This window comes from Camarhynchus parvulus, chromosome 8, assembly GCF_901933205.1.
Source record: "Camarhynchus parvulus chromosome 8, STF_HiC, whole genome shotgun sequence".
NCBI lineage: Eukaryota > Metazoa > Chordata > Aves > Passeriformes > Thraupidae > Camarhynchus > Camarhynchus parvulus.
In genome coordinates, this window is record NC_044578.1 from 9,283,475 (window position 1) to 9,309,808 (window position 26,334).

At 50.2% G+C, this 26,334-nt stretch overlaps 1 protein-coding gene across 3 annotated transcripts; it reads right to left on the reverse strand.

Moving 5' to 3' along the window:
- Positions 1–10,683: 10,683 nt before the first annotated feature.
- Positions 10,684–25,613, reverse strand: LOC115906608 (pneumococcal serine-rich repeat protein-like). 3 transcript variants are annotated; one of them, XM_030953917.1, is made up of 5 exons: positions 25,500–25,613; positions 15,526–15,996; positions 14,148–14,474; positions 13,668–13,828; positions 10,684–12,868 (listed from the first exon to the last, which is right to left on the reverse strand). In XM_030953917.1, exons 1-5 carry the CDS (start codon positions 25,564–25,566, stop codon positions 12,824–12,826), a joined length of 1,071 nt encoding a protein of 356 aa, XP_030809777.1. In that variant the 5' UTR covers positions 25,567–25,613; the 3' UTR covers positions 10,684–12,823. The 3 variants fall into 3 exon arrangements, with proteins under 3 accessions (XP_030809777.1, XP_030809778.1, XP_030809779.1); XM_030953918.1 differs by having other exon boundaries at positions 15,526–15,993; positions 25,500–25,602; XM_030953919.1 differs by lacking the exon at positions 10,684–12,868 and adding an exon at positions 13,378–13,536.
- Between the last annotated feature and the right edge of the window lie 721 nt (positions 25,614–26,334).

Sequence of the window (26,334 nt, forward strand, 5' to 3'; positions counted from 1 at the left end):
AAACAGTGAGGCCTCTGTGCTGGCAATCCTTTCTCCTTCCCCTTCTGCAAGTACACGTTCTTTGCACATTCTGTATTCCCTAACATACTGGAGATTGAGCGTCAGATTTGGGTCTCCTTACCCCAATCTTTATAGCTGCTTATCACAAGCTTTATAGTACTTGTACAATGCTCTCCAGCCTGTAGTCCTGGATTTTATGAAGTGCAGGACATCAAATGTGCAAATTCTTGGGGACAGAAGTACCTCAGATACGCAAACTTACTGCTTTGTGGAGTTTCCTTATATCTTCTAGTACTACAAGAGTTCCTCCTTATTATACCCATGCCTTCTCTAGTGGGAGGGCAGATGGGTCCTGTCAGTCATGTTTAGAATTACAGTTTGTTCTTTCCAGATCTCCCTGCATTTCCAGCTTGTGAAGTCGCACCAGACCACTAACTATGTTCTTTTTTGGACTAAATTGTGAGTAATCCTCATACAAAACCTGTGTCTGCCCATCCGCTCATATCATTGAATATCTCTGTCTGTGGCACATTTGAGAGAACAGAGGAGAAAGAGCTCCAGCAGGAGCAGATCCATAAGCTATGAAGCAGTAAAAGTAAAGGCAGTGTAACTAAAGGACTGAGAGCTGCAAGAGTCTCTGGACAGATCACTTCTTGTCTAGGTTTCTGAAGTCCTGCTGAAGAAAAAGGCTGAGGGTAGCCTTGCACAAGGTTGCTCGATCTCCCTGCTCAACAAAGAGCTGGATATAAGGCAGAAAGGGCTTTGCATCTTAGATGCTGGAAATAAGAGGGTTTTGCCTATGTTGGCATGTTATATGTCCAGCTCCCTTCTTCTTCTCAATTGTTCTGAGATTTTTCTGAAGGGCTTAATGCTGTGCTGGATCAGAGGCTGCCTCCGGAAAACACTTGGAAGTGGTTGTCCCCTGTATTTCAGGTGAGCAGCCACAAAGCTCAGTCTAACAAAGCACAATCTTACAGTTTGTACACATCAGGAGGAGGGGACACCCCTTCAGGGAATTTGGGGGTGCCCAGGAGCACGCACTCTGCAGGAGCCAGCGCAGCTCCTGGTGTCAGGCGGAGCAGCTGCCTGGGAGCTGCAGGAATGTGTCACAGGAGGGTGCTGCTGGCTGGCGGCTGCTCCGAGCTCTGCAGGACAGCTCGTGCTGTGGAAATTGCTGGATTGGCAAGCTCAGAGATGCTGGGGATTGATCTCTCATCCTGCTGTTGTCCTTTGTACCTGCCCGTGGAGCACAGCTCATTTCCAGGTGTGACTCCGGCTTTACTGATGCAGAAGGAGACAGATTTGCCAGCTCTGTGAGGGGGCTCTTCCACTTCAGTCCTGAACTGGCAAGGCTTGAGGCAGGTTTGACTTCAGTGTCTGCCCTCTCCTGGAGTTAGGCTAAGTGCAGGAAGGGTGTTCAGTCCTTCTGAGGCAGCTCATGAAGGGAAGGGCTGACAGCACTGGGCCTGCCAGAGTTCATTTGGACAATGCTCTCAGGTGCACGGGTGATTTTTGGAGTTGTCCTATGCAGAGCCAGGAGTTGGACTTGACAATCCTTGTGGGTCCCTGTCACAGCACACACCACAGTCAAGACAGCCACAATACACAGAGTGTCACCATACAGCATAACACCCCACCAGAATGCTTCAAGCATCCACCATTGTTCACCTTTCAGTCCAACATTTTATTCCCCTCATCTTACATGCCTTACACCTGTGTGCCCTCTGTACCCTCTGTGGCTGGTCAGTAATCTCAGCCCTCCATATCTCATTACCCTCAGTGCTGGTCACCTGTCCTGCACAGCTGTGTGGGGATGAGGCTCAGCTGCAGCCCCACTCCCAATTACCACAAGCTGGGTGCCTACAGGTCCCTCCCAGCACAGGATATTCTGTGGTTCTAAATGGCAGCCTCTGCTGCTGAGACGTTTGTATCCTGAGGGTTGGCATCATCTGCTCATTCCACATAGGCATGGAGGATGGTACCTGCTGTTCCTTCACAGGTCTCCTTGGAGCTGTTCCCTGAGCCACCTCATCATCTGCCTTGTTTAAGCAGGAGTGTTGCTGTCTCCTACCCAGGCCCTCTGTCAGGGCAGTCTCCTTGCTGCTGTTTGGACAATACTTTACTTGCACTTTGCTGCAATGACTGAAATAATTGGTCAGTTTAAGAAGAGGTGTTCATTTGAAATGCCTGGGCTCTAATCCCTTCCCAGTTTCCCCATCATTCACATTCCTTTCTCCCCAGCTGGTGGGAACTGGCTTTGTTTGTGCCTCAAACCTCTGCTAGCTCAGCCCTTGCTCTCCCCCACCCCTACCAAGGGCTCTGCCCTGCTCCCTGGAGAGAAATGAGTGACATCTCAGCCTCCTTGTTGAAGATCCTTAGATCTTTTTGGCTCTGTTTCATCGTCCCCTCTGTCCAACCCCAGCTGCCCTCGGACAGCTGCCAGATGTCTGAACTGTCACAGGTCTGGCTGAGAGTTCATGTCACTGCTTCCATTCTCTCCCCCCTGACAGCTTTGTGCTACAGCAAAACAGAGAATATGGTTTACTTCCCTGGGGGAAGGCAGCAATGTGTCTGTGAGGTGTCTGTGTCCCAGGTATGGCTTTGTGGTTTGTTCTATTATTAGGAAAAACACAACACTCTCATTCATCCCCCCTCGGGCTAATGCTGCTGTGACGTGGCATACAGTGTGATTTGGTGTTATTAGCATGAAGCATTTATACAAAAAGGATCATTAGATCTCATTGTTCTCCACAACAGTAAATGACACAGACAGAATGTTGTACTGATTGTAACAGAAGGGATTTTCCTTCTGTTTTCCATCCACGGCTCTTGAAACCTTCTCCTGACCCTGGCAAAGAACAATTGCTCTGCATTAGGTAGGAGCCTAATGTGAGAGAGAGACTCACATCAATTGTTTGAACAGTCAGGGCAATTTGGTAACTGAAATGGAGTTAAAGGACACCTTAATTCCTTGTCAGTTTTTCTGATCTTTCTAGCTCTTGACCACAAGCATATAAATGTCTATTTTTATTAGTGGGGAAGTATTGGTGAACACTGAGTCTGGAGGTTAATGTAGATTCATTATTAGGTTTTCTTTGATAAAAAATATTGTATCAACTTGGTGAGATGGTTTCAATAATGCAACTTCATTGCAGTTCTCCTGTAATTAAATATTGATTCCCTATTTCTTTCTATAAAAGCCTAATGCCTTCCCTTATTATGTCACCCTCCCACCTGTCAAGCTCTGATTTCATGAGACGTTGTCTGTGCTGTCAACATCAGCTTAAAATGTTCCAATCTCTCTGCATTTTCCTGCCCTGGCCTCACAGCACATTGCCTCCCAAATTTCTACCACTGCAGTTGTTGGTGTGCTGTAAATCTGATCAGGGAGCCGAGCTGGTTCTAACAAGTGCGTCATTGTTTGGGCTTTTTTGTTGGATTTTTTTTCCCCTGAAATGGTGTGCTTCACAGTGCTGCTGCAGGAAAAAAATTGTGCTGGCACATTTGAGAGAACAATGTGATCGGGGCTAAGTGGGGAGGCAGATGTTCTGCTGCCAGCCCATTCACCTCTGAAAACAGAACTGAATTGCTCAGCAGAGCTGCCTTCTGCTGCACGAGGCACAACTGTTGGAAACCCCACCAAAGTGGTGCCACCCCATCCTCACCCCCAGTAACTGCTCTAGCAGGCATTGCTAAGGGACTGTCAGTGTTATCCTTCAGTCAGATCTACAGTCTCTGATCTGAAAGATCAAGTGAAAAGTCTCTTCTGGAAGGAAGTAACATCCATGGCACCTGAGGGGAAAGAAGAGATCACAGGAAACGCTTACTCCAACATTACTAACAGTCTGGGATGTGGTTTTCTAGCCTCTGGTTTAGAGATCTCGTGGTAAGGTCAGGTGTCCTGTCCCTTTCCAGCACAAACTGACCCCTGTATGGGAAGGGTTTGGTGTTGTGGCCGTGGCTCAGAGCAGAAATGAGGTGGCTGATTGCTTGTGGTTTAAACCTGAACAATGTGGAGCTGGTTGGAGCTGTTGGTGCCACAGACAGGTGAATTCCAATGCCTGAACATTTTTGCCAATATGTTCTCTTGCCTGTCATGGAACCTGTTTTCTGCTGCCTTGTGCCACTGTTTGTACCCATGTAGGAATAATAAAATGCTATTAAATTGGACTAACTGCAGTTTCTCCAAGTGTTACAGGTGTCACAAAAGGTAGGCAAAGGATGCTTAGACTCAACAAGTCTATCCTTGAAAAATTTTGGCCTAATCTGCTGGTTTTTTTCATTTCTTTTAGAGAGAAGTAAGAACTTGCTGAGATAGGCAGAGTGGTTGTCTCCACTTTTGGCTGAGGTTCCCACCCCAGACACTTCAGCTCCAAGGAGCTTTCCAGTGCCATGGAGATGGAGGTGCCTGCAGGTAAGTGGGGCTGGATCCTGCACCCTTAAGAACCTGGAAGGGTTTTCTGCTGTGCTGTGGATGACAAAGCTCTGCTGCTCAGGGCATTCCAGAGGTCACACAGATGAGAGGCTCCTGCTGGCCCAGTTTTACTGGTAGGGCTGAGTATCAGGTGCCTCAAGGCAGGAAGATAGTACAGTTTGGAGTAGTGGCATAGCACTTGGGCCAGATTTAAAATTTAGTTCTAAGAGCAGCATTGCTATGCCAGGACAGATGTAACATGTGTGTGCCTGTCTGTTCTTTCATCCTCCCTCCCCATGTAGTGTCAGGATAATGAAAAGCTGCATGTGAGGGCCAATTATGATACTTATCACTTCCCCTGACAGTGCCAAGATACCATTTTTTAATGTGGCTCCATTTTTGTTTTGGTGCTGACACACAGCCAGTGAGAAGGTGAAAATTGCTCACTTCAAGAAGGTTAGCCTCTTCATCCTTTTGGATTTATGCCTTGCTTTTAGGATATAAAACCCCCTTGTGTTTGCATTAACACTTAGCATTAAAAGAAATCAGGAACAAAGGGCTAATGTTCCTTTAAAATAAAAACATTCATGCCCTACTTTAGTAAGATGCTTAAGATTCTTGTGAATGGGGGCTGTAAGGCATATTAAACTGCCCTGTGTGCTGTTTTTCCAATTTACTAATCCTGCTGATTCAGACTTTACTAGCAAACCTGCTACAATTAACTGCTTTGTAGGTGCAGTTGTAACATGTCAGGCTGCTGTTAGGGCAATGCCTGAAGAGCCTGCATGTCCCATCAAAGGGTTAAGCTTTTCTCTAACATGTATTCTGAGGCAGATGCCAGGTGGGGACTCTTACACAGAGTTTACTGATCAGAGGTTCAAGCAAAGCCCCTCATTTAATAATAAACAGCTCATTACCTGTTGCTGTACCATTGTAGCAACTCTTTGTACATGGTAGCATCAGAACCCTGCAGGGGTTGTTATGGCAGGGGCACCCAGGAGCAGCTTGCTAGCCTAGGACACTTGGAACCACAGGCACCTCTTTTTATTTGAGTTTACGTGGCTTGTGAGGATGCTCATTGGTATTTCTGTTTCAGTGGGAGATAAATGAGGATGTTTTTAATAGGGTTTGAGACTATTGCAGAGCACACTGAACCAGCAGTCCTGGAGGGGATAGACACAGACTGCTGCTGTGCCCAGGTCTGGCACATGGGGTAAGAAGGCTGGGGAAGGATAATTCTTTGGTGTAGATTGCACACGTGTCTCCAGGCTGTGTTTTGAGCTGGTGCTGGAGAAGTGGCTGGAAATAGCTGGAGTGATGATCTCAGCAATGACTTGCCTGGGCTGGAGCTGCATGACCTTTAATGTTAACTAAAAGATGCACTCTTTACTGTGAGGAACAACTAAAACATGGAAAGGATCTTGGCTTCCCTGGGTGGGCAAACTCTTCTTCACTTGTTTGTGCCCTGGATTTTCCACAAGTGGAAGCTGTGAGGTGTGGGGCTGATCCAAGGGGGGCAGCTCCAGGGAGGGAAACAGCCATTCTGAGAAATCACTCACACACTGCCCAGTCCCACACTCAGCCAGAGACCTGAGCTGCTGTTTGCCATCTCATGCCCCCTTGTTCAGACCTGCCCCTTCTAGCCTTTCTGTGTGTTCTGCTCTTTCTCTGCAGGGGACAGGCACTGGTGCAGGGCCTGATTTGTGATTTGTCAATCAGCTTTGGCAGCTGCCAGCTGGCTGGCAGAGAGATGCTGTGGTGCTTGGCTACAGTGGGGGTGTTCCTCTAAGGTCAGAGGATTCCTAGCTGCAGTCCTCTGCTTCAGCCCTCTCTAATGGGATGGGTTGTATGATCCTGTCCTCTGAGCTCTCACTCCGTGCACCAGAACAAATTGAGAGAATTTAGTGTGTTTTCTCTACTAATGCCTTCAAATGTTTAGGTTTTTTTCTCCCAGTTATACAGTAAGTTTTGTGTTATGTTGGGCTGTGCTTACACTGTTGGCTATCTAAAGCTCTGGGATGTAGAGCTGAGCTTGGATTGTTCCTTTTAGGGAGACTATGCACAGCAGGAACAGAACAGATATAGAATGACCATAGATTTACCCTGTCACAACCCAATATGGAGCAGCTGACTTGACAAGTGCTGGTAAAATGCTTCCTCTTGTGTGCCACAAAACAGGTGGAGAAATGTTGTTATTTGAACAGAACATTCCATGATGCTCACAAGGGGGAGGTTGCTGGTTTGTTTTATGAGAATAGAGAGCCACAGTGGCAGAAAGGGCTCAGTGAAATTTCCTTTTGTGGTTTGAATTTTTTTTATTCCATTTCCCTCTGAGATAACTTAATTTTATAATTGCTGTCTGTTGAAGGAGAAGGGAAGAGGTGAATGAATGACACCAGCTTAGACTCTGTAAAATAAAGGGAGCTCTTTTCCCAGTGCTTCTTCAAGTCCTTTGTGAAAACAGGTTCCCTTTCTGCTAGACAGCCACAAATAGTTTTGTCCACAGCTGCCTTCCACCTAAAATATTGAGATCCTTTTGAAAAAGTGGGCAAAATTTCTCATCCTGCCCTTAAGATGAGATTATCAGAAGGGAAATTGAAGCAATTAGCAATTAGCTGTGTTTACTTGTCTGTGTGATCAGAAGACATAGACAGGACTAGTGCAAAGGAACACTTTGCTAATTTTGCAATTGTCCCTAGTAAAACTCTTCTCAGTCAGAATAAAATGAGTGTCCAAATCTGGCTCAAAATCATGTTCAAGAACCCATGAATCTTGTATTATTCCAAGCAGAACCTGTAATTCAGCATCAAAAGCTTCAGGAATCTGGACATAACAGCAAATTTTGAAGAAAATACTGATCAGAGCTGACTGATCATTCCTCTTCCTACTGGTCCCAAGAAAGACCAGTGAAAGGAAACACTCTAATGCTTGTGAGAGTCGTCCTGTGGCAGCTGATGTGTACTTCTGAAAGAGAGAGAGGATTAGAACAGGGGAGGAGAGAAGCTACCCTGCGGGAGATTGTCAACAGATGTTCCATTGTAGTTCAAAGAGAGCTAGCAAAAGGCTTCTGCTGCAGGGATATATTAATTCTGGGCAGTTCATCACAGGGAGACCTGTTTTATGACTGGGAGGATACCTCTGGTAACTAACTAAGCTCTTTATTTGATCTGAGGGTGGGGAATCTGGTCTACCTGTAAACAGAGAGAGCTGAACAGTAGGAACAAACATGTACTTGTTTTCTTGCAGCTGTGACCACTGTGAGTCTGATCATGATCAAGCTGGTTTTGTGGTTCAGGGGGTTATTTGGCTGATGGGTCATTGAATAGGAAAAATATTGCAGAGGAACTGAGGCTAACCATTGTTAAACTGCTGGGGCATGTGAAGCAGACCTGTGTTGAGTATGTCTTTCAAGTGCACTTATTGGACAGGAAGTGGGAACAAGCCAAGGAAGACAGTGCAGGCTGTCAGGCAGATGAATAAATCGATCCCTTTGTATTTAAAATGCACAAGATTATCAACCTATCTATGCTTCCTTCATGTAGTAGTTAATGGTTTCTTATAAAACCTTACCAATGATGCAGGATTAACTCTGATGGGGGATCTAGTTCGCAAGGTCTCTATCACCAGGCACAATTAGAAGGTCCTTTTCTGGGAGCTTCTACGTGGTTTATCTTCTGACATTGTTTTGAAGTTGTGCTCTGGATGAAGGTTGATTTTTTTCAGGTCTGTGAGGAAACATGACCCCTTTGGTATTGAGTGAGGAAGAGTCTTCATTCAAATGTGTTTGGGTGGGGAACTTTGAAGCCTGTCATTACATTACAAAGTTCTGGGAGATTAAAACAAACCAAACCACAAAAAAATTTGGGAAACTGCTGGGATACTTTTATATTTGCAGTCATGGTCTTCTAGCTTTGCTTATCACTTTGGTATGTATCAGTAGGACTGAAAATTTGGCTGTTTTATGGACAGTAAGTGCATTATTTTTGTTTTCTTTGTGGGGGATGGAAAGGAATTATTGGAAATAAGATTCCTGTCTCACTTCTGCAATGCAGTGAAGCAGAGGTAGCAAGTACATGAACATCACAGGCAGAGGCTCAGGAGGTGCACTTAGAAAATCTGTCCCTCTTCCCCCATGACACATCCACATTTATACTGATTTGATGTAGTTATAGAAAATTAAGTATGAATAATGTGGAGGTGAGCAGCCTCCTGTTTCCTTCACAGATGTCTGGGAAATGACAGTAGGCATTTCTGTTCTCCCCTGGGTATAAGAAGAACACTGGCTAGTAAAATCTTTCAGGTTCTGCATCATTTCATAGTCTTCATTACTGAAAATTTACTGCTCTGCCTCCCTGGCTGGCTCCTGCACTCCTGCTCCCTGGGTCAGTGGAATGCCTTTTTCATTCTGCTTTAAGTGGTAGCAAGCACAGGAGACTGACTGTTATCCATGGGAAATCCTTATGGGATGATCTGTCTTACAAGACCCACTCACTGTCTTGTCCACTCCAGTGCTCCTCATGGCAGTTTCTGTCCCTGAACACCCTCTGTAGCCTTATTTACAGACTTGCAGTGTGACATGATGGGTTAATACAGTGTCTAAAGCTAAAATCCAGACACTGAGACATGAAGGACAGCTGAGAGGGCAGAGAAATGGCACAGAGCACAGGTAGCCCTGCCCATGGCACAGCAGCTCCAGGACTGTCACTTTTCAGCTTCTCATATCCCCTTCCCTTCAAAACATGAGTCTGGAGAGACGAGGAGGGAAGGTCAGTGGAGGCAGATGGGTCTCAAACTCTGGTTTTCTTTTACCTATGTTTCTTTCCTTTCTATTTAACTTTAAACCCAAGTGATTAGGTTGATTCTTGGTCCCTTGCTAATTAGTAATACAATCGTGCCTTAGCCTAAGAGGCATTAAAACTAAACCCCATCAGAGGCAACAGCTGTGCTCAAGGAGAAATGCATGAGCTGGCAACAGTTGGTTTCTGGTTCTGTCAGTTCTCTTTGCTGCACAGGAAAGGTGAAGCCCACACAAGTGGTCCACGCTCCATCTCCAAACCTGGCCACCTCAGAGGCTGCACAGTCTCGTTGGAAGGTCAGAACTCAGCTGGGCAAAGGCACAAAGCTCTGTGTGTCCCAGGGGTGGCTGCCTGCACAAGCCTGTCCTGCTGCTGCCTCTCCAGCTAGCACAGCCTGCTCTGAGCTGCCTCTCCAACACGGCAGCTAAGCAGTTTGCTGTGCAGAGAATGAATCAGCTCTGAGTGGGTTTGGAGGTAAAAAGGCAGAGCAGAGAACACTCCAATATAAACCACCAGAATAATGCTGACTTTAGACCTGAGACGACTGGCTTAGTTGTGGCATGTTTGTTTTGTTTTGTATGGTTGTGTGTTGGGACAGGACTGAAATCTCTGCAGGGTTTAGAGTTCACCCTCATGTCTCCAGATTACTCAGCAAGCACTTTGCTAGGCTACAAAGCCTTTGTTTGCTCTCCCCTTGCTCTAGATCTTCCAAGGATTTGCTTTTCTAGATTTATAGTGAGAACTCTTAAGAAAACAGCATAAGCCAAATTACCAACTAGTTTCACTCACCACATTTTGCTTTTGCAATAGAACATCTTTAATACAAGCAATCTATGACAAGAGCTGACTGATTTTGCCAAAGTATTTTAACAGCTAGGAGACTCTTAGTAGGTCTGTAGCAGAAGCTGGGCTTTTGAGCACTTACCTCCCTGCAGGTCTGAGCTCCAAAGAGAACAGTTCAAAACAGCTATAAAGTTAAAAAAAAGAATTATGTGCCTTTCAGTTTGCTTTGTCTGCTGTACTATAGAAAGAAGCATGACAGATACTATTTAGGTTTGGATTAGGCTGGCTTTCAGGATATTTCTGTAAATAAGGTTTGGGGTTACAGTTGACAACATGAGAATATCTCCAATCAGAGGCAAAGGAAGAAAGTCTAAAGGTGTAGATTAGATTATTTGGTCTAGTGTGGTTCTCTTAAGACACACTTCATCTGATTTAACTGTATACATATTAATCTCACTCGACCCAGACCAGGAATGACCCTGACAAGAAGGAACACAGGCAGGGGGTGGTGTCCTTCTGAACTGTCAGAGCTATGGTTCATGGCTGTCTGGCATTTTCTAGTTATCAGCTCTGTCAGTCTTTGTGCCCAAACTGCTGCTGTTTATCTATCACAGGATTCATCGTGATCTATAAAAGCTTTTCAGTTAGATGTTTGCAATGAAAATACGAGGACTGGGACACTTTTGGCATTTGTAACTTTATTGCAGAAAGAAAAAAAATCCACTATCAACATATTTTACAAACAAAGTTGCACTTTGGTGTTGGGCGAGTTTTTCCTCACCTCTTTCCCCTGCACAGCGATGCATGGGAAACCAGAACAACCAGCCTCTGCCCTTTTGCTTGTGTGCAGACACACTTCCCAGATATGCCAGCCTGCACCAGTTCCAGCCAGGATGGAGTTCTATTTTCCATCACTAACTTGCCAACTCTGTGCCGAAAACCAGCAGCACCCTGCCCTCCGGCAGGGGAAACAGGTCTGTAGCTAGGGAGATTGCTCTGTGCAGACAATGCTTGATACAGAAGCTTTGGAGTTGTGACAATTGCTCTTTAGTTCTCATGCAATCATAGAAGAGAACCAACTCTTTTCCCTATTTTACTGGGCATAAATACATAGATGGAAGGCCAAACTGAAACCCAACTGCACTGCAGCCATTTGTCAGCCACTCAAAGCAGCAGCACAGGGAGGAGGAACTGCTGCCTTACCCAGTTCATCTATTTGAGCCAGATCTGTTCTGCTCCTCCTTTGGGCTTTCCAGGCAACTTGAGCTCAGCTGATGGGGAATTACCCCTTTCCCTGCTATGATAACCACTAACAGCACTGGGAAAAAAAAGGTACTTTTTCAAGTGAGGCTTGGTATCTGTCCTTCGTGGGGTTCAGTGATGTTGCTCCTGAAAGGAGAGGAGAAACTGAGGCTTGTAGAGCAACGTGGCAGATAAACTCTAGCCCTTGCTGTATCCTGAGGGAGCAACTGGCTTAGTCAAAAATCAAACACTCTAGAGAAGGCATGTGTTTCCATTTTCCTGCAGTCAAATGTGAGTTAGAAAACAGGAGCAGGTGTAATTACATGAAAATTGTCATGTCATACACACTCCGGTCTTTCTGACACAAGGGCACCAAAAGCTCCTCTGATTTACACTCAGAGGCTCTGGCCTGTGGGTTTCCTTGAGAGGCCTCAAGAGCCTTGGATGCAGTCTACAGCAGTGATATTTTGAGGCAAAAGTGCAGAATCTAATCAGCATAACACCAAGAAAGGGAAGGGGAGGAAGGCACCTACATCCAGGATCTGTCCTCATGACAAGACACCAACTGGCTCAAAAGACCAACATCAGAAAGTAGAGGAGCTCTGACCTTGCATAGCACAGGAGGGAGAGCAAAGCACCAGCTTTGTACAACAACTTCCAGCAACCAGATGCTAGAAGCAAAATGGGAGGTACCTGAGGAAAGGCTTGTGTTAGCCCAGGCAGGGAAATAGACTAAAGCATTTACTGGGCCTGGGAAAGGAGTTTACACATATGCCAAAAGCATCAAGTGTAGGAGACACGGTTTTCTAATTGTGGTGAGACCAAATTAGTGTGTCTAATTGGCAATAAACTGAGTCCTATCAAGCTCAGTTAAGCTAACATTATGTTCAATTTCCTCCCAGCAACTTCAAAGCAACATCAAGTAGCAGGGGCACTTCTCCAGTGGCAACAAAACTCTTTTCCCTGGTTAAAGAGAAAAGGTATGCATCTAGGAAGGAAGCAGAGTAGTCTTTTATCCTCCTGTAGGTGTTTCAGGATGGGTAATGCCAATCCTGGGACTAAAGCTGAAACAGGAACAAAAACAAAAGTGCAAGAAAACCCCCAAAACAAACAACCTTAAAAATACAGAACAAGAGGGAGCCCAAGAGAACTGACTTCCACATCCTTGGCTTCCTTAGAAAACAGCAGTCTCCTCTGCTGGCACTGTGCTGACACCACCAGTGTTAAGAGCCCTAGTCTGAAACACTTGCCCACCTCCTTTGAAGGCAGCAGCCACCAAGATCAACAGAAGAAATCCATGCAGAACACCATGGCAAAGGTTGTCTTGGCTAATTGGTTGCCACACTAAAAGGAGGAGACACCTCTTCAGGGCATTGTTTTGAGGAGAGCCTGGAGAAAAGGGTCAGACTTGGGCTCTGATTTGCAGCATAGAAACTTCAACACTGAACTATTGAAAATGTCTAAAACCAAAAACCATCTGAAAAGGATCTTTCAGTTGTGTGCAAATCACAGCCCCTCACTCCTCAGCAGATCGTCTGGGACCAAGTCCTCAAGGCCTTTTCCTCTGGGCAGTAGACAGCCTGGTTGCCTAGTAGCTGTAGAGGGAGAGAGGGGTGTCCTCCATCATGTCATCCTAGAAGCAGAGAAGAGGGTGCTTTAATGAGATGTCTGCACGCTGGCATCATGGTCCCAGCCTGGGAGACTGCTGTGCAGGCAGCACAGCCTTCTCAGCCACATCTCACAGCGTGGCATCTGCCCAGCCATCCACCTAAACGCTGTCACTGTGCAGTTCCTGGATCTTTGGGCTGTCAGTCTCTCTCCTGCTGCAGCATTTGGAGAGAAGAGGTGTGTGCAGGAACTGCCTGCCTGCTGCAGGGATGTGGAAAACTCTGGCTGTTGAAAACTCCACTCAGCTTGAAACAGCATTAGCTTGTGTGCTTAGCTGCAGTACTCCTCTGTTCCAGAAAGTTCAGGGAGTTATTTGCAGCTTCCCCAGAGCTAGTCCAGCCTCTGGAACCCTCATATATTTTTATATTCTCAAAGGGTCAAATACAGACAGACAAACCTCTCTGGAACAGAGCATAAAATCTGCTTTGTCATAGTTGCAAAGCAAATATATCAGAAAACAGGAGGAGAGGGTAGGGAGGTGTCATTTCAGGAACAAGCCTGGATGGAGCTCTCCTTCCTCTCTCTAACCTCTCAGCATTCCCCCGCAGAGTGAGGGGAAGGCAGAGAGCTTCTTTAGTGCCCAGCCTTGAGACTTGCTGTCTTGACTCAAACCTTGGATGGGAGGAGAGGGACCTAAGGAGGAACAGGAGTGTGTGATCAGCATTGGTGCTGCTGCAAACACCCAAAGCACTGCTAATGAAGGAGAGCTGCAAAGCAGTCAGGGGCAAGGCAGCCCAGGCGGGGCTGGGTGGAGGCAGACTCACCATGGGCAGGTCCTGCAGGCGCCGGAACTCTGTGCGGTTGTTGTGCTGGCGGTAGCGCAGGAATCCCACCAGGGCCAGGATGGCCACCATGACAATGAACACAGAGATCACAGTGATCACCAAGGGGTCAGCCCTCGCTTTACCAGCCAAACTGGGAAGCTCTGCAAGGAGACCAAGGGAATGAGGCCAAAGGAGAGCCCTCAAGGGCTGGAACAACAAAGCTTTGTCTTTTCTGGTTCTGCTCAGTACAACCAAGAGGCAATTTGAGGTAGCTCCAGCACTTTGCCACGTTTTGTGAGAACAGGTACAAAACAATTACAGAATCTATTACAGGCTGGAAAAGACCTCTGTGATTATCAGTCCAGCCTATGAACTAACACCACCTTGTCAACCAGACCACATCCAGTCTTTCCTTAAACACCTCCAGGGACAGTGACTCCGCCACCTCCCTGGGCAGCCCATTAAAAGCAGAGCATTTACCTGAATTATCATCACCAACATCCAACACAGAAGTCTTCTCATGCCTGGGCTCCAATGACTGTGCCAGTGTGGGCGTGCTGGTGGGGATGGCAGTTGTGCTGGCAGATGTGGAGCTGGTCACGAGGGGTGTCACTGTCACAGTGCTGGAGGCAGTAGCAAAGGATGTGCTCCGTACAATGGAGATGGGAGCAGAGGAAGTTCTGGGCTCCACAGTGCTCTCCTCTGTGGCACCCACGGGGCTCGTTCCTGCCTTGGTTTCAGACTTTGCTGCTGTGGGCCTCGGGGTCTGCCCATCAAAAAGCCCTGACTGAGAGCTGTTAGTTGTTGCTGCAAAATAGGAACAAGCAGTTATTTCAAGGGATCCAGTGCAAGCACACTGCTGTGTAGGACTGGACAAGATGGAAGCAAGACTGTAAGAAAGACTGCTGGGACTATAGGAATAGCAGCTTATTGTCAACCCTTTGGAAAACAAGCAGAGCCTTTAGCACAGCCATAGCTGAGCCACACTATAACCCAGAGTGCTTAGAAAGTCCTCTCAGTTTTCATATGTGCCAATCTGCAATGTCAGCCAACCTCAGCTGGGCCCACAAGGCCTGTCCTTGGGGGCAAAGGACAAGCAGACAAGCTTAAAGAACTTTAGACACAGCTGGGGATCACCCCAGAGCAAGACACTGGGACAGGCCTCTCATCCCTCCTTACAGGGAGCACAAAGGGGGCTGCCCAGGGACTGGGTAGCAGCACCCCCTGAGGCTGTGTCAGTTGTCACCGAATAGCAGGACCATGTGGCATGAGCCAAGGAAAACAATGCAGCTGTGCATGAACACCATGTAAATCAGTGATCAATCAGTATCTGCCTTGCATTAGGGGTGTGTGACAGCCTGGCAGGCCCCAAGATGGACAAAACTGGGGTTGCAGACCCTATAACCATGCTGCCCAGAGGGATCCCCAGAGCATAGGGTAGGATAGCGTTGCCCAGGGATGGGTGAGCTGCCACTTGTGCTTGCCCATCTCCATGTTTTGTGTTAAGGGAGGGTGTGCTTCTCCAGGGAGGCTCCCACTGAGCCCCCAGCCCTGATGCCAGAAAGGCCCAGCTAGGCAGTGCTGCTAAGGCATGTTGTTTCAGATTAGATATATGAAGGATGTCCCTGCACGCAATCAGTCAGAAAGCAGCCAGCACAATTAACACCAGAATTAATGAGGTTTGCAAAGAGGATGCTGAGCTAACATCTTTGCAAATAAATTGCACTGAACTGGCTCTGCTTAGCATTCATTCCCTTCTTCTCCCTCTCTCCAGTTAGCAGGAGAGTGCTCAGACATTCCCAGGTAGTGCATCCTTGAGGCAGGACTTGGTGCACAGGCAGTAAAGGTAAAACCTCACCCGGCCCAGTGTTCAGAGGAGGCGTGGGGGTTGCACTGCTGGCATCATCCGTTTCTTCAGTTGTGCTGAAAGGCTCTGTGACTTCATGGCTCGGCTGATTTTCTTCCAGAGTGCTGGCAGTCAAGGTAGGGGAGGGTATTTCAGTGCTGCTGTTGGCTGACAAGCTCATGTTGTCATGCTCAGGATGTGTAACTGTGATGTCCCCAGGACTGGCAGTGGTAGAAGCCTGCAGTCTCTCTGCATTGGAGCCTGCCATGGGGGTGGTGGGGATGAAGGCATCCTCCACCTCTGTAGCATGGGCCCCTGTGGCACTAAGTGTTGCAGCAGTCAGGTTTTTCTCCAGGCCTGGCTGAGGAATGGCAGCAGTCACTGGAGGGACGTCAGAGGCTTCCCTTGGCCAAAGAGAGGTTAGCGCTGTGCTAGGAAAAGGTGACACTGACTCCAAGGCCTCTGCTGTCTGCTGACCCTCTGCTGTGGAACAGAGAAGTGTGTCAGAGATCCCACAGTGAGAGGACAAACAGAGGGGAAGGACAGAAATGGAACTTTATCCCCTTAATTCCAAATCCAGCACAGGTTCACACCTGGGAGAGGGATTCAAACAGCTCCCCTGTCCTCCTGGTTTTTGAGGCAGGGACCTGTTCTAGGGGACCTTTTCTTTACCCTCCTCTCTCTCCAGTCCTGTGCTGTTCTCTAGGGTCAGCACGATGAATCCCTCTATCCTTGAGCAACTTTTAAACGTTTTTATACGATTTGGGTTTGTTAAAAGTATCACCTGAGACCGGATTCTGTAAGAAATTGAAATAAGTCTTCTTTGGGTCATTGACAAAGAGTCAAAAGAGGTGCTGAAAAAATGCAAGTGAGGAAACTGTGGAAGAAGACTCTCTAGCTCCCCTGGCCCAGTGAAGCAGAGAAAAGTGATATTTAAAAAGACTGTGGATGGCAAAGGTAAAGCACATATTGTGAGTCACCTTAGCAGTAGTGTGGGGTTCTGCTGGAGGGAAAGGTGAAATGGGCAGCAAGAGTACTACAGCTAACAGGGCTGGGGTGTGCCTTCCTGAGCTATTTATGAACACATCACCACCATGAAATACAACTGTTGTCATAGAAATGGGGAGCTACTCAGCCTCCCACTACAGCAAAAAGGGGCAGCTGCCCTGAAGGGAACTTGTAGCAAGCAAAGATCCCTTTCCCCAGATCCACAGCTGCTAGACAGTGTGACAGCGTGACAGCATACAGGAGGAGGAAAACCAAAAGGCTCTTACACTGGCTGTTCAGAAACTGTTCATAATCCTGTGAGGGTTTATCAGGGTATAAACAGGAAGAAAACAGAAATGTAGCCACATCAGGATGGACTCTCCAATTTAAAAACGTCTCATAGTCAATATTTTGACAATTTCTATTAAAGTTTCTATCCAAACCACAGAGGACTGATGAGCTAATTACAGAAAAAAATAAAGGTATTGAAGCAAATCCATCATCATGCCCCTTCTCCCCACAGTGAAGAAGCATCCAAAGCAGATGCTATCAGCAATAAACATTCATCCACCAGCAAGGCAGCCCATTCTTATACTATTTTGGGGAAATTTCAGCAGTTTTTAAAAGCTCTTCAGAACAGATAGAGTTATCAGAGCTTTTCTCCAGCTACAGCACTTAACAGGCCCTAAAAAAAGACACAATACATGGCTCTCTCAAGACCTTTGCAGTACCCTGACCAGCTGGAGAATTCAAAGCCCTGGAGCAGCCTGATGGAGCTGTGCTTCCCCAGCCCGGGGCCCCAGCCCCAGGAGGGCTCCCGCAGGGATGCACAGCCCTGCTCAGCACATTCAGAGAACGAGCTCTCACAGGGAACCCAGCTGGGGCAACTTCAAGATGAAGACCAAAGGCATAAGTGATGCTCCCTTTGGCCTCTCCTGGATCCAGACGTGCATGGCCAGAAGGTGCCTCCAAATAAAGCGAGCTCTGCCATGGAGCTCAGGTGTAGGATACACCAATAACACCTGGAAGGAAAAAAGCTGAGCTCTGGGTTTCCTGGGACCAGGCACCAAAAGGCATTGTCACCAAATGTGACAATTTCCAGCCCTAAACACAGCACTGCTATTGAGCACGGGGTGGGATGCCACCAGCTCCGGCTGCTGGCTGGGCACTGGCGGATGCTTGCTCAGTAAACACCCCACTGCCTGCTCCTGCCCAGCCAGAGACAGAGCCCTGCTGTCACCCTGGGGTAAACAGGAAAGGTGGTGCCCAGGTGCCTGGCCAGGGGCGAGCCTGGCTATGTGCTGCTCTGAATAGCTGGCCTGTGTCCGGGACCGCCTCTCATGGGGTGGCAAGTCATGACTTGAGTCATGCAGAGGAAAGATTTGTGGAGAGATGTCTTGCACAAAGGCCTGAGCAACTCTGCAGCCATCATGCCAGTTTCTGACCAGAAAAGTGATAGGCAAGATGGGTGCTAATGTCTTTGCAAGCAGCTCCATGGGTGAGGGTCTTTAGGTTAATTGGTCTTAATGTCTCTACCAACCTCAAGCTGCAAAGTTTGTTGCAGAACCCAGTTTGAATTTCTGGTAGATCCGCAGAACGCAGATAGCCTGAACTTTGGGGGGAAATGGGTGATTTTATGCACAAAAGGAAAGTCACGGGCAGATGAGTCTGGGTCCTACACACCCCTGCATCCCTGCCACGAGGTGCTGTGGGACAGGAGGGCTTGTGGGGACAAGCAAGTCCCCCCAGTCCGCTGCTCGCACAGCTTCCTGCTGTCTGCAAGAGGGACAGCCAGTGGGACTGGCATTTCCCTAAACTCTTCTCTCCAAGAAGCCACTTGGCTTCTTCCCACAAAATTATCTAGTGTCCATCACTGAGAAAATGGTTCCCGGCACAGCACTGTGGTGTGAAAAATCTGGTTTGTAGAGAATTGCAGAAGAGATTTTAAATTAGCAGGTGAGGAACAAGGGACTGTTTTGAGTATGGCAAGTGTTGATGGCATCTCAATTAGCAAATCATCCAGCCCAGCACGGCACACCCAGCTCAGGAAACAAAGGAGAGCCTAATCCAGACTAACATTCCAAAAATTCAAGACATTAAGAGATGATGGTGGGAAGACAGAAAAGGCAAGAGCCTTAGAATGGCCAAGGAAACAAAGGACTGATCACCCGGGGACAGGCAGACAAAGGATTCCCATCACCCATCTGTCAGCTCCTAAGGGGTAAGGGCACATCGAAAGCCAGCAGTCACCAAGCAAAGCACCTGGGGAAATCCCCCAGAGGTGCAACTTGTTCCTTGTGAGCTGTAGGTGCTAAAAGGTACAAGCGCTGAGTTTTTTTTCCGTTTCAGTTTAAAATAAAATCACTCCTCCAAAGGGCCTTGCTGCAATGCCACAGCTTTGTTTGCCAGTTTTATCATCCATCCAAAAGGACAACCTACTGCCATGCAAACGAAGCCTGGGGCAAAGCCTGCGGTGCAGAGGGGAGAGCAGAGCACTGTGCACAGCAGAGCACTGCTGCCTGTGCCTGTGCAGACCCAGCAAACCCCGCCCGGGCTGGGATCCTCAGGGGTGCAGCTCCTGCTCTGCTCTGGAGCTTGGTACCCAGCAGGTCGGGAAATCCCCAGCTCCAGCGCAGTTGTTGCTGCCCCAGTCACTGGGTGCTGATGGTTTTAGCTGTTTATCAGTTACCTATAGAGATGCAGGTCAGAGCTCGTTCCTCTCGAGTCTTCCCGGAGAAGCTTTGCTTCCTGCACCACATGCCAGGAAAGCCATGGTTGTACTGCCTAAGGCATCGCCCTCACCAGCTTCAGGAGACAAGAGGGAACCATGTCTGTCTTGTTTCAGATGCAAACAGAAAGAGTTAGTGTGAATGCTTCACCTTTTCTGTGATTCTCCAAGACCTGATAGCTGCAGCATTCTAGGACAGCTGGTAAAGGTGCACTCACCCTTGAATCCATAACAGAGCAGCTATGACTGTCTCAGGATCTGTAAGCAAGAGCTCTGACCATAAGAATATCTGCTTCCCTGATAGGGGACCAAGGGTGAGCTTGCTTTATATTTCAGCCTGCTGAAGCAGAGCTGGTCCCCTGGCTACAGCCCCACTCCTGCCCTGTGTCTGTGCTAACCCCCCAGGCTCAGCCTGCGCGTGGTGAGAACCAGAGATCCCAGACCACATTAGGGCAGGGCTGGTGGATTTGGAGCAGCAGCTCCCATCAGACTGCGCTGACTGCAGTGACCTCTGTCTGGGAAACAAGAGGGGCAAAGGAAGAGAGTGGTCCCAGGGGAGGAGGGATGCAGCCAACCAAGAAGCAGCCTCTGCCTTGGATAAGGATGGGAAACACTCCCAGCTCTTTGAGGGAAGGGAGGGCTCTGAACATCAGCCCACAGCTTCGACCCCTCTCTGGTATTGTCTGACAACACTGAGAGACTTCCACGTATCAACCCAAGCTGCCTCCAGCCCCAGAACAGACATGGTAAATTATGCTAAAACAGAGAGGAGTGAAGGAAGCCAGCTCTGCAGGAAACGGGGCCATTCCTGACTTGTGCTCCCAGCCCAAGATTCAGGGCTGGGGCCAGGCGAGGGGCTGAGGAAGGCTTGCACAGGCAGGACAGAGTCACTGCTGTGCCAGGGTAGTCACACAGAGTGGGGACCGTGGTCTCCATCCTCTGCCACAGCAACCACCCCACCATCGATTTGCTTCTCAGATAAAACAATGACATAGAGCAGGGTCTCAGCTGGACAAGCCCCTCAACAAGGGGTTCTGCCACAACCCTCCTGGCCTCTCTCAGCAGCATCCTCTGCACCCTCCTTCCTGTCTGACAGAAACAGCAGTCTGAGCTCCCCAAAGGTCAACACCAACCTAACTCCAATCATAGAGTTGAACACTTTTAAAAATCCCTTTTAGGATGAGATGAAGGTGAGGAAGCCCATGGCAGGCTGGCTCCTGGGGACTGAGGAGAGAGCAGGGCAGCAGGGTGCAAGCTGCAGCCACCACTGGGAAAAGTGCACAGAGTCCCAGGTGAGAGCTAAGCACAAAGATGAGAAGGATTCCCCCAGGATTTCAGAGAAAGTGCCCATGGGAGCAGGACTCCCTGGTGTTGATGTATCCTCCTGCACAGGCTGTCACTGTCTGAGGATAGCACCCCACTTAAATCAGCTTCCTACAGAATGCATGTCAAACCACTGCTCTGATTCATTGAAAAGGCACCCAAACCCTTCTTCAATGCTATTTTGGTGCACTAAATGAATTCAATTTCCATTTAAGTGTAACAGCTCCACTCACAAACAACCTGGTAAAATGGAAAAATACAATGTTTAAAAAGTCAAAGCATAAACTACAACCTGTATGTATCAAAGCAGTCATATCTTATTGCTTAGCAAACTACTTCATTAAGTGTAGAAATTATCTTTTGTTGCCAGTTATTACATTTTATGGTTACCAACCAACAGCAATTAGACAATCTCTTCAAGGAAAAAAAGCTTGAGTATAAATGCAAATAAAACCATATAGTGGGATTTAAAACCAAGGTTCTTCATTTAATTTAAAAGCAGAACTGGAAGAGCTCCTGATTAGATACTAGCTGAACCTGATCTCTTTTCCTGGAATAATAAAAATTTAAAAAACCAAACAAGCAGCAGAAGAGATTTCTGGAGTCCTTCAGGAAGGTGCCAGGTGCACCCAGGGATGCCGTAGAGCAAACACCCTCACGGCGGTGAAGCAAGCTCAGAGACAGGATCGGGTACAAGGGGCAGCTGCTTTGTAAGCTCAGCTCCATTGGGTACCTTGCAGGACCTCGATGGAGGCAGGGTGCCAGAGGCTGCATTTGCCACAGGCTCCAGTGCTCTCCCTGCCAGGGCTGATGCCCAGACTGTCCCCATCCCCATCCTGACTGAGAGAGGCTTGAGAAGTCCAGGCAGGTGTAGGCACACATCCAGCCTTGCAGCCTGCTTGGGGACCACCTGAAGCTCTTCATGGCAGAGTTTAATTCATTGCACCCCTCGTGGCCTCTGTGAGCTGCTCTGCAGGTACCAAAGCGGGGTGGGGGGGGGCTGAAAAGGGGGTGCTGAGCTCCCAGTTCAGCCCTGGAGAGCTGCCAGGCCAGGGAGGCTGCAAAGCAAGGGCTGAGGTAAGGGACAGGAATAGAAACCAGCTCTCCTGACTGGAAGGCAGGTGGCCACGAGCAGAGCACGAGACAGGGGCAGATTAGATATGGGGTGCTGAGCGAGTGTGGCACTGGGGAGGGACAGCCCAGCACCCAGCCTGCCCAGGCAGGCAGGAAGATGATTCCTCAGGGCATCTGTGGATACCAGGCCACAGGCTTGAACCACGGGGAGACAAAAAGGGGAGGCAGTGCTACCACCTCAACAGATGGCACTGCACTGGGAACCAAGACAACCAGCCAACGTGACATGGCAGAGGAAAAGCTATGGGAACAGGGATGAGCAGCCCTGGAAACAGCAACACAAATGCCAAGCACAGGTACTTCAGTACTAGGAAAACCCATAAAACAGCAGAGAAACAGCACAGCCCAGAGCACACAGTAGTGGGGCAGCACCAGCCTGATCACTACCTGCAGGAACAGCACCCCAGGGTGTCACACTTTGCCTGGCCCTGCCACACGAGATCCTCCTCACCCAGCCAGGGGAGAGAAATCTAAAAAACTTCTTTCCTATAGGTTTGCAGGAAGCTCTATCACTGATCCCCCATTTAGAGGTGAGGGCACTTATCCCAAATTTCTATGGCAGGGAAAAGGGAGAGCAGGCTGCCTGCTCATCTACCACTGTCAGAGCAGCCAGTTATTTTCCACGGGCCACATACAGCTATGGAGCACCCTGCTTGGCAGGAAGGTGCCTGGGAGACTCCCATGCTGTCTGGTTTTGTTCCTCAGCAGGGGACTGAGCAGTGGTGAAGGCTCCTTCACCCAGAAGCTGCTGGGCACACCCATGGCATGCACGGCCTGGGAAGCCTGCCCTTCTCTGGGGTTGTGTAACCCCAGTAAAACAGCAACAGCAGGGAGCTCTGGCATCAGACAGCCTGGCCCTGCTTACCTCAGGAGTCACAGCTGCAGTGGAAGAAACATTCACATCATTAGGAGAAATTAATAAGCCAGTTGCCTTAATAGCAGCCCCATGTCAGCAGGGAGCCTACTCTCCAGTGCAGTGTGGCAAGAACTGGGGGTAAGTTTGGACTTCAGGAAGCTTGCCCAGCCCTGAGCAGCCCCCAGGTCCTTCCAGCAGTGTAACTGTTGGTTCCATGGGCTCTGAGGCTTGGGGGATGCATCCTGCCCAGCTCTGAGCAGCCCTACAGGGCTCAGGATGTGACCCCAGACTCAGTGGCACTGAGCCCTATGAAAGCTGCTCCAGAGAGCATTGTGGGGATGATCACAGACCAAGGGAAAACCCTGTGGCAAGAACTGTGTCTGCCCACCCAGAGGGTCTAGGTGGAAAGGAAGGAGGGACAGGGGCTTCTGAACTATAGATTGTCCCAGCTCCCCTTTGTCTGGAGGGATGGGGCCAAGGGAGCTGAAGGAGGTGAGTGCTTTGCCCCTGCCCAGCAGGTCAAGCCTTCCTGGAAGGGCAGCAGGGAGACAAGGCCCACCCTGCTCCTGGGCCTGAGGGAAAATCATGTGTAGAAATGGCATCAAAGACTGATGGCATGACATGAAAGGTTGGGCTGGGAGTGCAGGGTCACACTGCTGGAGGAAACACCCAGAGGAGGGGACCAAGCTGTGGCTCAGTTCTGGGTGCAGCAGAACTGGAGCTGTCCTGTCAGGGTGGGGCCAAGTCCATCCACTCGTCCTTGCCCTGGGCAAACAAAGGGAAAAAATCACGGAAAATCAGTGGGACCTTGAAGCAGACACTCTGCCTGCCTGTGTGCATGGCGCCGGTGGTGCCCACAGATGGGGCTTTATGTGCTCATGCTGCTCCCAGCCCTGCTCTGCTCTCACTGCTTGCAAGGCAACTCAGCACGGGAGGGAGAGGCAGAAAAATGCCCAGACCAAAATTACTCGGGGTTTTACTTGTAAGGCTGATGGTGCTGGAGGAAGTGGATTTCCGCAGGCAGTGAAGAAAGGCTGCATTGAGAGGCCAGGGTGGGCAGAGCACAGGAGAGCAGCAGCCTGAGCTCCTCTGTGGCCCTGCTGCAAACCCAGACGGGGAGTGGGAGCAGGCACTGCCAGACAGCAGGAGCAGAGGCAATCTGTGCTGGGAGCAGTGCAAAGAGCACTCATGGAGCTAGGACAAGCCCAGCTTTGGACAAATTTGTCTGGGACTGCTGCCTTCGAGGCTAATCTCTGGGTGAACTGTTCCTTTCCCCCACCACCGTCCTGCTGAGATTTTCTGGTGTCTCATTATGGGTTGTGCTTGCTAAGGGGCATTTTATTAACAGTGGCATCTCTTCCATCTATTTTCTATTTTCACAAAACATCTGGTCTTTCAACCACAGTTGGGATTGGGTAGCAAATTTAAAAGCTATCAGGGCAAGGGCCAGGTCAGCTGCATAGGTACCATTTCCTGAGATTGTGAAGAATCTTGGATTGGGACACTAAGCAACAAAGATCCCAGGAAAAACTCAGTGCAATCTAAATTTCTGGTACATTCTGTCAGTTTGAGTCTTGGACTTTGCAGCAAGAAGGTTCCTAGGAGCCAGCTGGGGCAAGGGGCTCCCTGGGGTTTCCCAGTGTGCCCAGAGTGTGAGACACGGGGCCAGAACATAGCCCCCGGCAGCTCAGAGCTCCTCCTCCTTTCAGCGGTGGAAATCCTGAATCCTTCCTTTACCAGTGGCTGGTCACGTCCCCACAGCCCACCACAGCCCAGCCACTCTCTGTGGGGAGTGCAGCTTCACCCACATAAAGGGCGCTGGTTTGGGACCGCTCCCAGTGCTCAGCCTCAAACCCAGCCGCATCCGGCACCGAAAACCTCATCCTGAGTGCTACTCTCGCTCAGCCCCACAGGCATCTATTCTAGGGTTTCCCCAGCCCTAATAAGTTATTAGAAACTGAGTTTCTGTGTGTCTATTGCTGCAGTAACGGTGCTGGGATATGACCAGGGTCTGGCCAAGGGATTTTCTCAACCACAAAGAAGAAGAAACACATTTTGCTTTCTGTGCCCTAAACTGCACAGCGCCTTTGTCACTACCGTGGTTACGGGGAAGGTGACAGCCCCCCCAACTTGGGGCACACTCCAGCCACGCGGCAAATCTCGGTGGTGTCGGTGGACGCGGCTGTCAGCGCCACGCTGCAGACTGCGTCTGCCCACGTGGGGACGTGTTGATCCCAGAGCAGAGCCGAAATACGGCCCGGGAGCCTGCCTGGGCCGGGGTCTGGCTCCTGCTCCGTCCCAAATAGCTCCATCCGTCCTGCCCCTCTCCCCGCAGGCACAGGGCCCTCGTCCCGTCGTGCAGCGGGAAGCGGCAGAGTTCGGGCTTTGTCCGGGTTTCCCTCGGGGGAAGCTCAGCAGCGGCTCGGAGGCACCGCGAGCTGCCGGGCGGGAGGCAGGAGGCTCGCAGGGCGGGATGCCGGAGGGGAGCGCCTCCAGGACCGTCGGCCCCCTCCCCGCACATCCCCTCGGGATCCCGCCGGGCGGGAGCTGAGCCCGGGTGGCTCCGCCGGCGGGAGCAGCGCTGCCGGCAGTGCCTTGTATGGGCAAGGCCGGGACGGGCGGCCGCGCTGCTGCCCGGAGCGCGGGGCGAAGCCGGGACCCCCCCCCGAGCATCCTTGGGCCGCCTCACCTGGGCGTCCGCCGGGGCGACGGCGCCCGGATCCGAGGGCATTTCGCCCGACTTCGGGGGGCAGGCCCGGGGCGCTGCTCCCCGGAGGGAGAGCCCTGGTGAGGGCTCTCCAGACCCTTCTCCCGCAGCCCCACCAGCGGGCGAGGAGCCCAAGTCCCGGCGCTGCCCCGACGGCTGTCCCGGCGCTGCGCTCCCGCCCCGGCGAGACCGGCGGGATCCCCTCGGTCAGGCCCCCCCGCCCCGGCACCCCTCGGCGGCCGCCCCGGTACCTGGCAGGGCGCAGAGCAGGCAGCAGGCGGCGGCGAGGCGGAGCAGGGCGCGCCGCGTCCCCTCCATGCTGGGCCGATCCGCGCTGGCTCCGCTGGCGGCACCGGGGCGGCGCCGGGGCGGGCCGGCGGCCGGGGGCGGGGCGGGCGGCACGTGGTCCAGCCCCGGCCCCGGAGGAGCGGGGAGGGGGCAGCTGCCGGCCCCGTACCCCACATCCCCGTGTCGGACAGCGCACTCTCGGTCCGGTCCCGATTCGGTCCCCGGCACCCTCGGTTGGGTTCGCACCGCCCCCAGCATCCCCACTTGGTCCCCGGCACCCCCAGTCCTGCCTTTGTTCTACGAATCCTTAGCCCAGGTTTACACCACCTCATTACCCCACAGACAGTGGTTCCAGTGACCCCAGACGAGGATCTCACCACCTCCTAATCTGCTCTAGGCAGCTCCACTTGCGCCTGACACCCCCACTTCTGCCCCATGCGGGATGGGAACAGCAGATGAGTCCAACGTGGGGCATCATCTTGGGGTCTCCGGGCAGTTTCAGGGTACCTGGGTCTGTGGGCACAGCTGGGTGGCAAGCACCCCTGGATAACTGCCCTGGTCAGGGCTCAGCCGGGTGCTCAATGTGCCATGCCTGGCTTCTCAGGACATCCTGCAGCCCCTGGGACATCCCCTGGCTTCACCTCCCTTCCAGCCTCTGGAGGCCTGACCAGCCTCATCCAGGCACATCCAGGCTGAGCCATTCTTCAGGAGATCTGATTGCTCTCTTCTGGCCAGTATTTCTGAAGAAGAGGGCCCCATGTCATGGCGTGATCCATGCTGACCCTCTCTCAGGCTGCT

Excerpts from the sequence above, each read along its gene's own strand:
- LOC115906608 (XM_030953917.1), bottom strand. The coding sequence starts at position 25,566 with ATGGAGGGGACGCGGCGCGCCCTGCTCCGCCTCGCCGCCGCCTGCTGC. Across the intron at positions 15,997-25,499 it reads CCTGCTCTGCGCCCTGCCAG|CAGAGGGTCAGCAGACAGCA; the intron begins GTACCGGGGCGG and ends TCTGTTCCACAG. Across the intron at positions 13,829-14,147 it reads TGTTGGTGATGATAATTCAG|AGCTTCCCAGTTTGGCTGGT; the intron begins GTAAATGCTCTG and ends GTCTCCTTGCAG.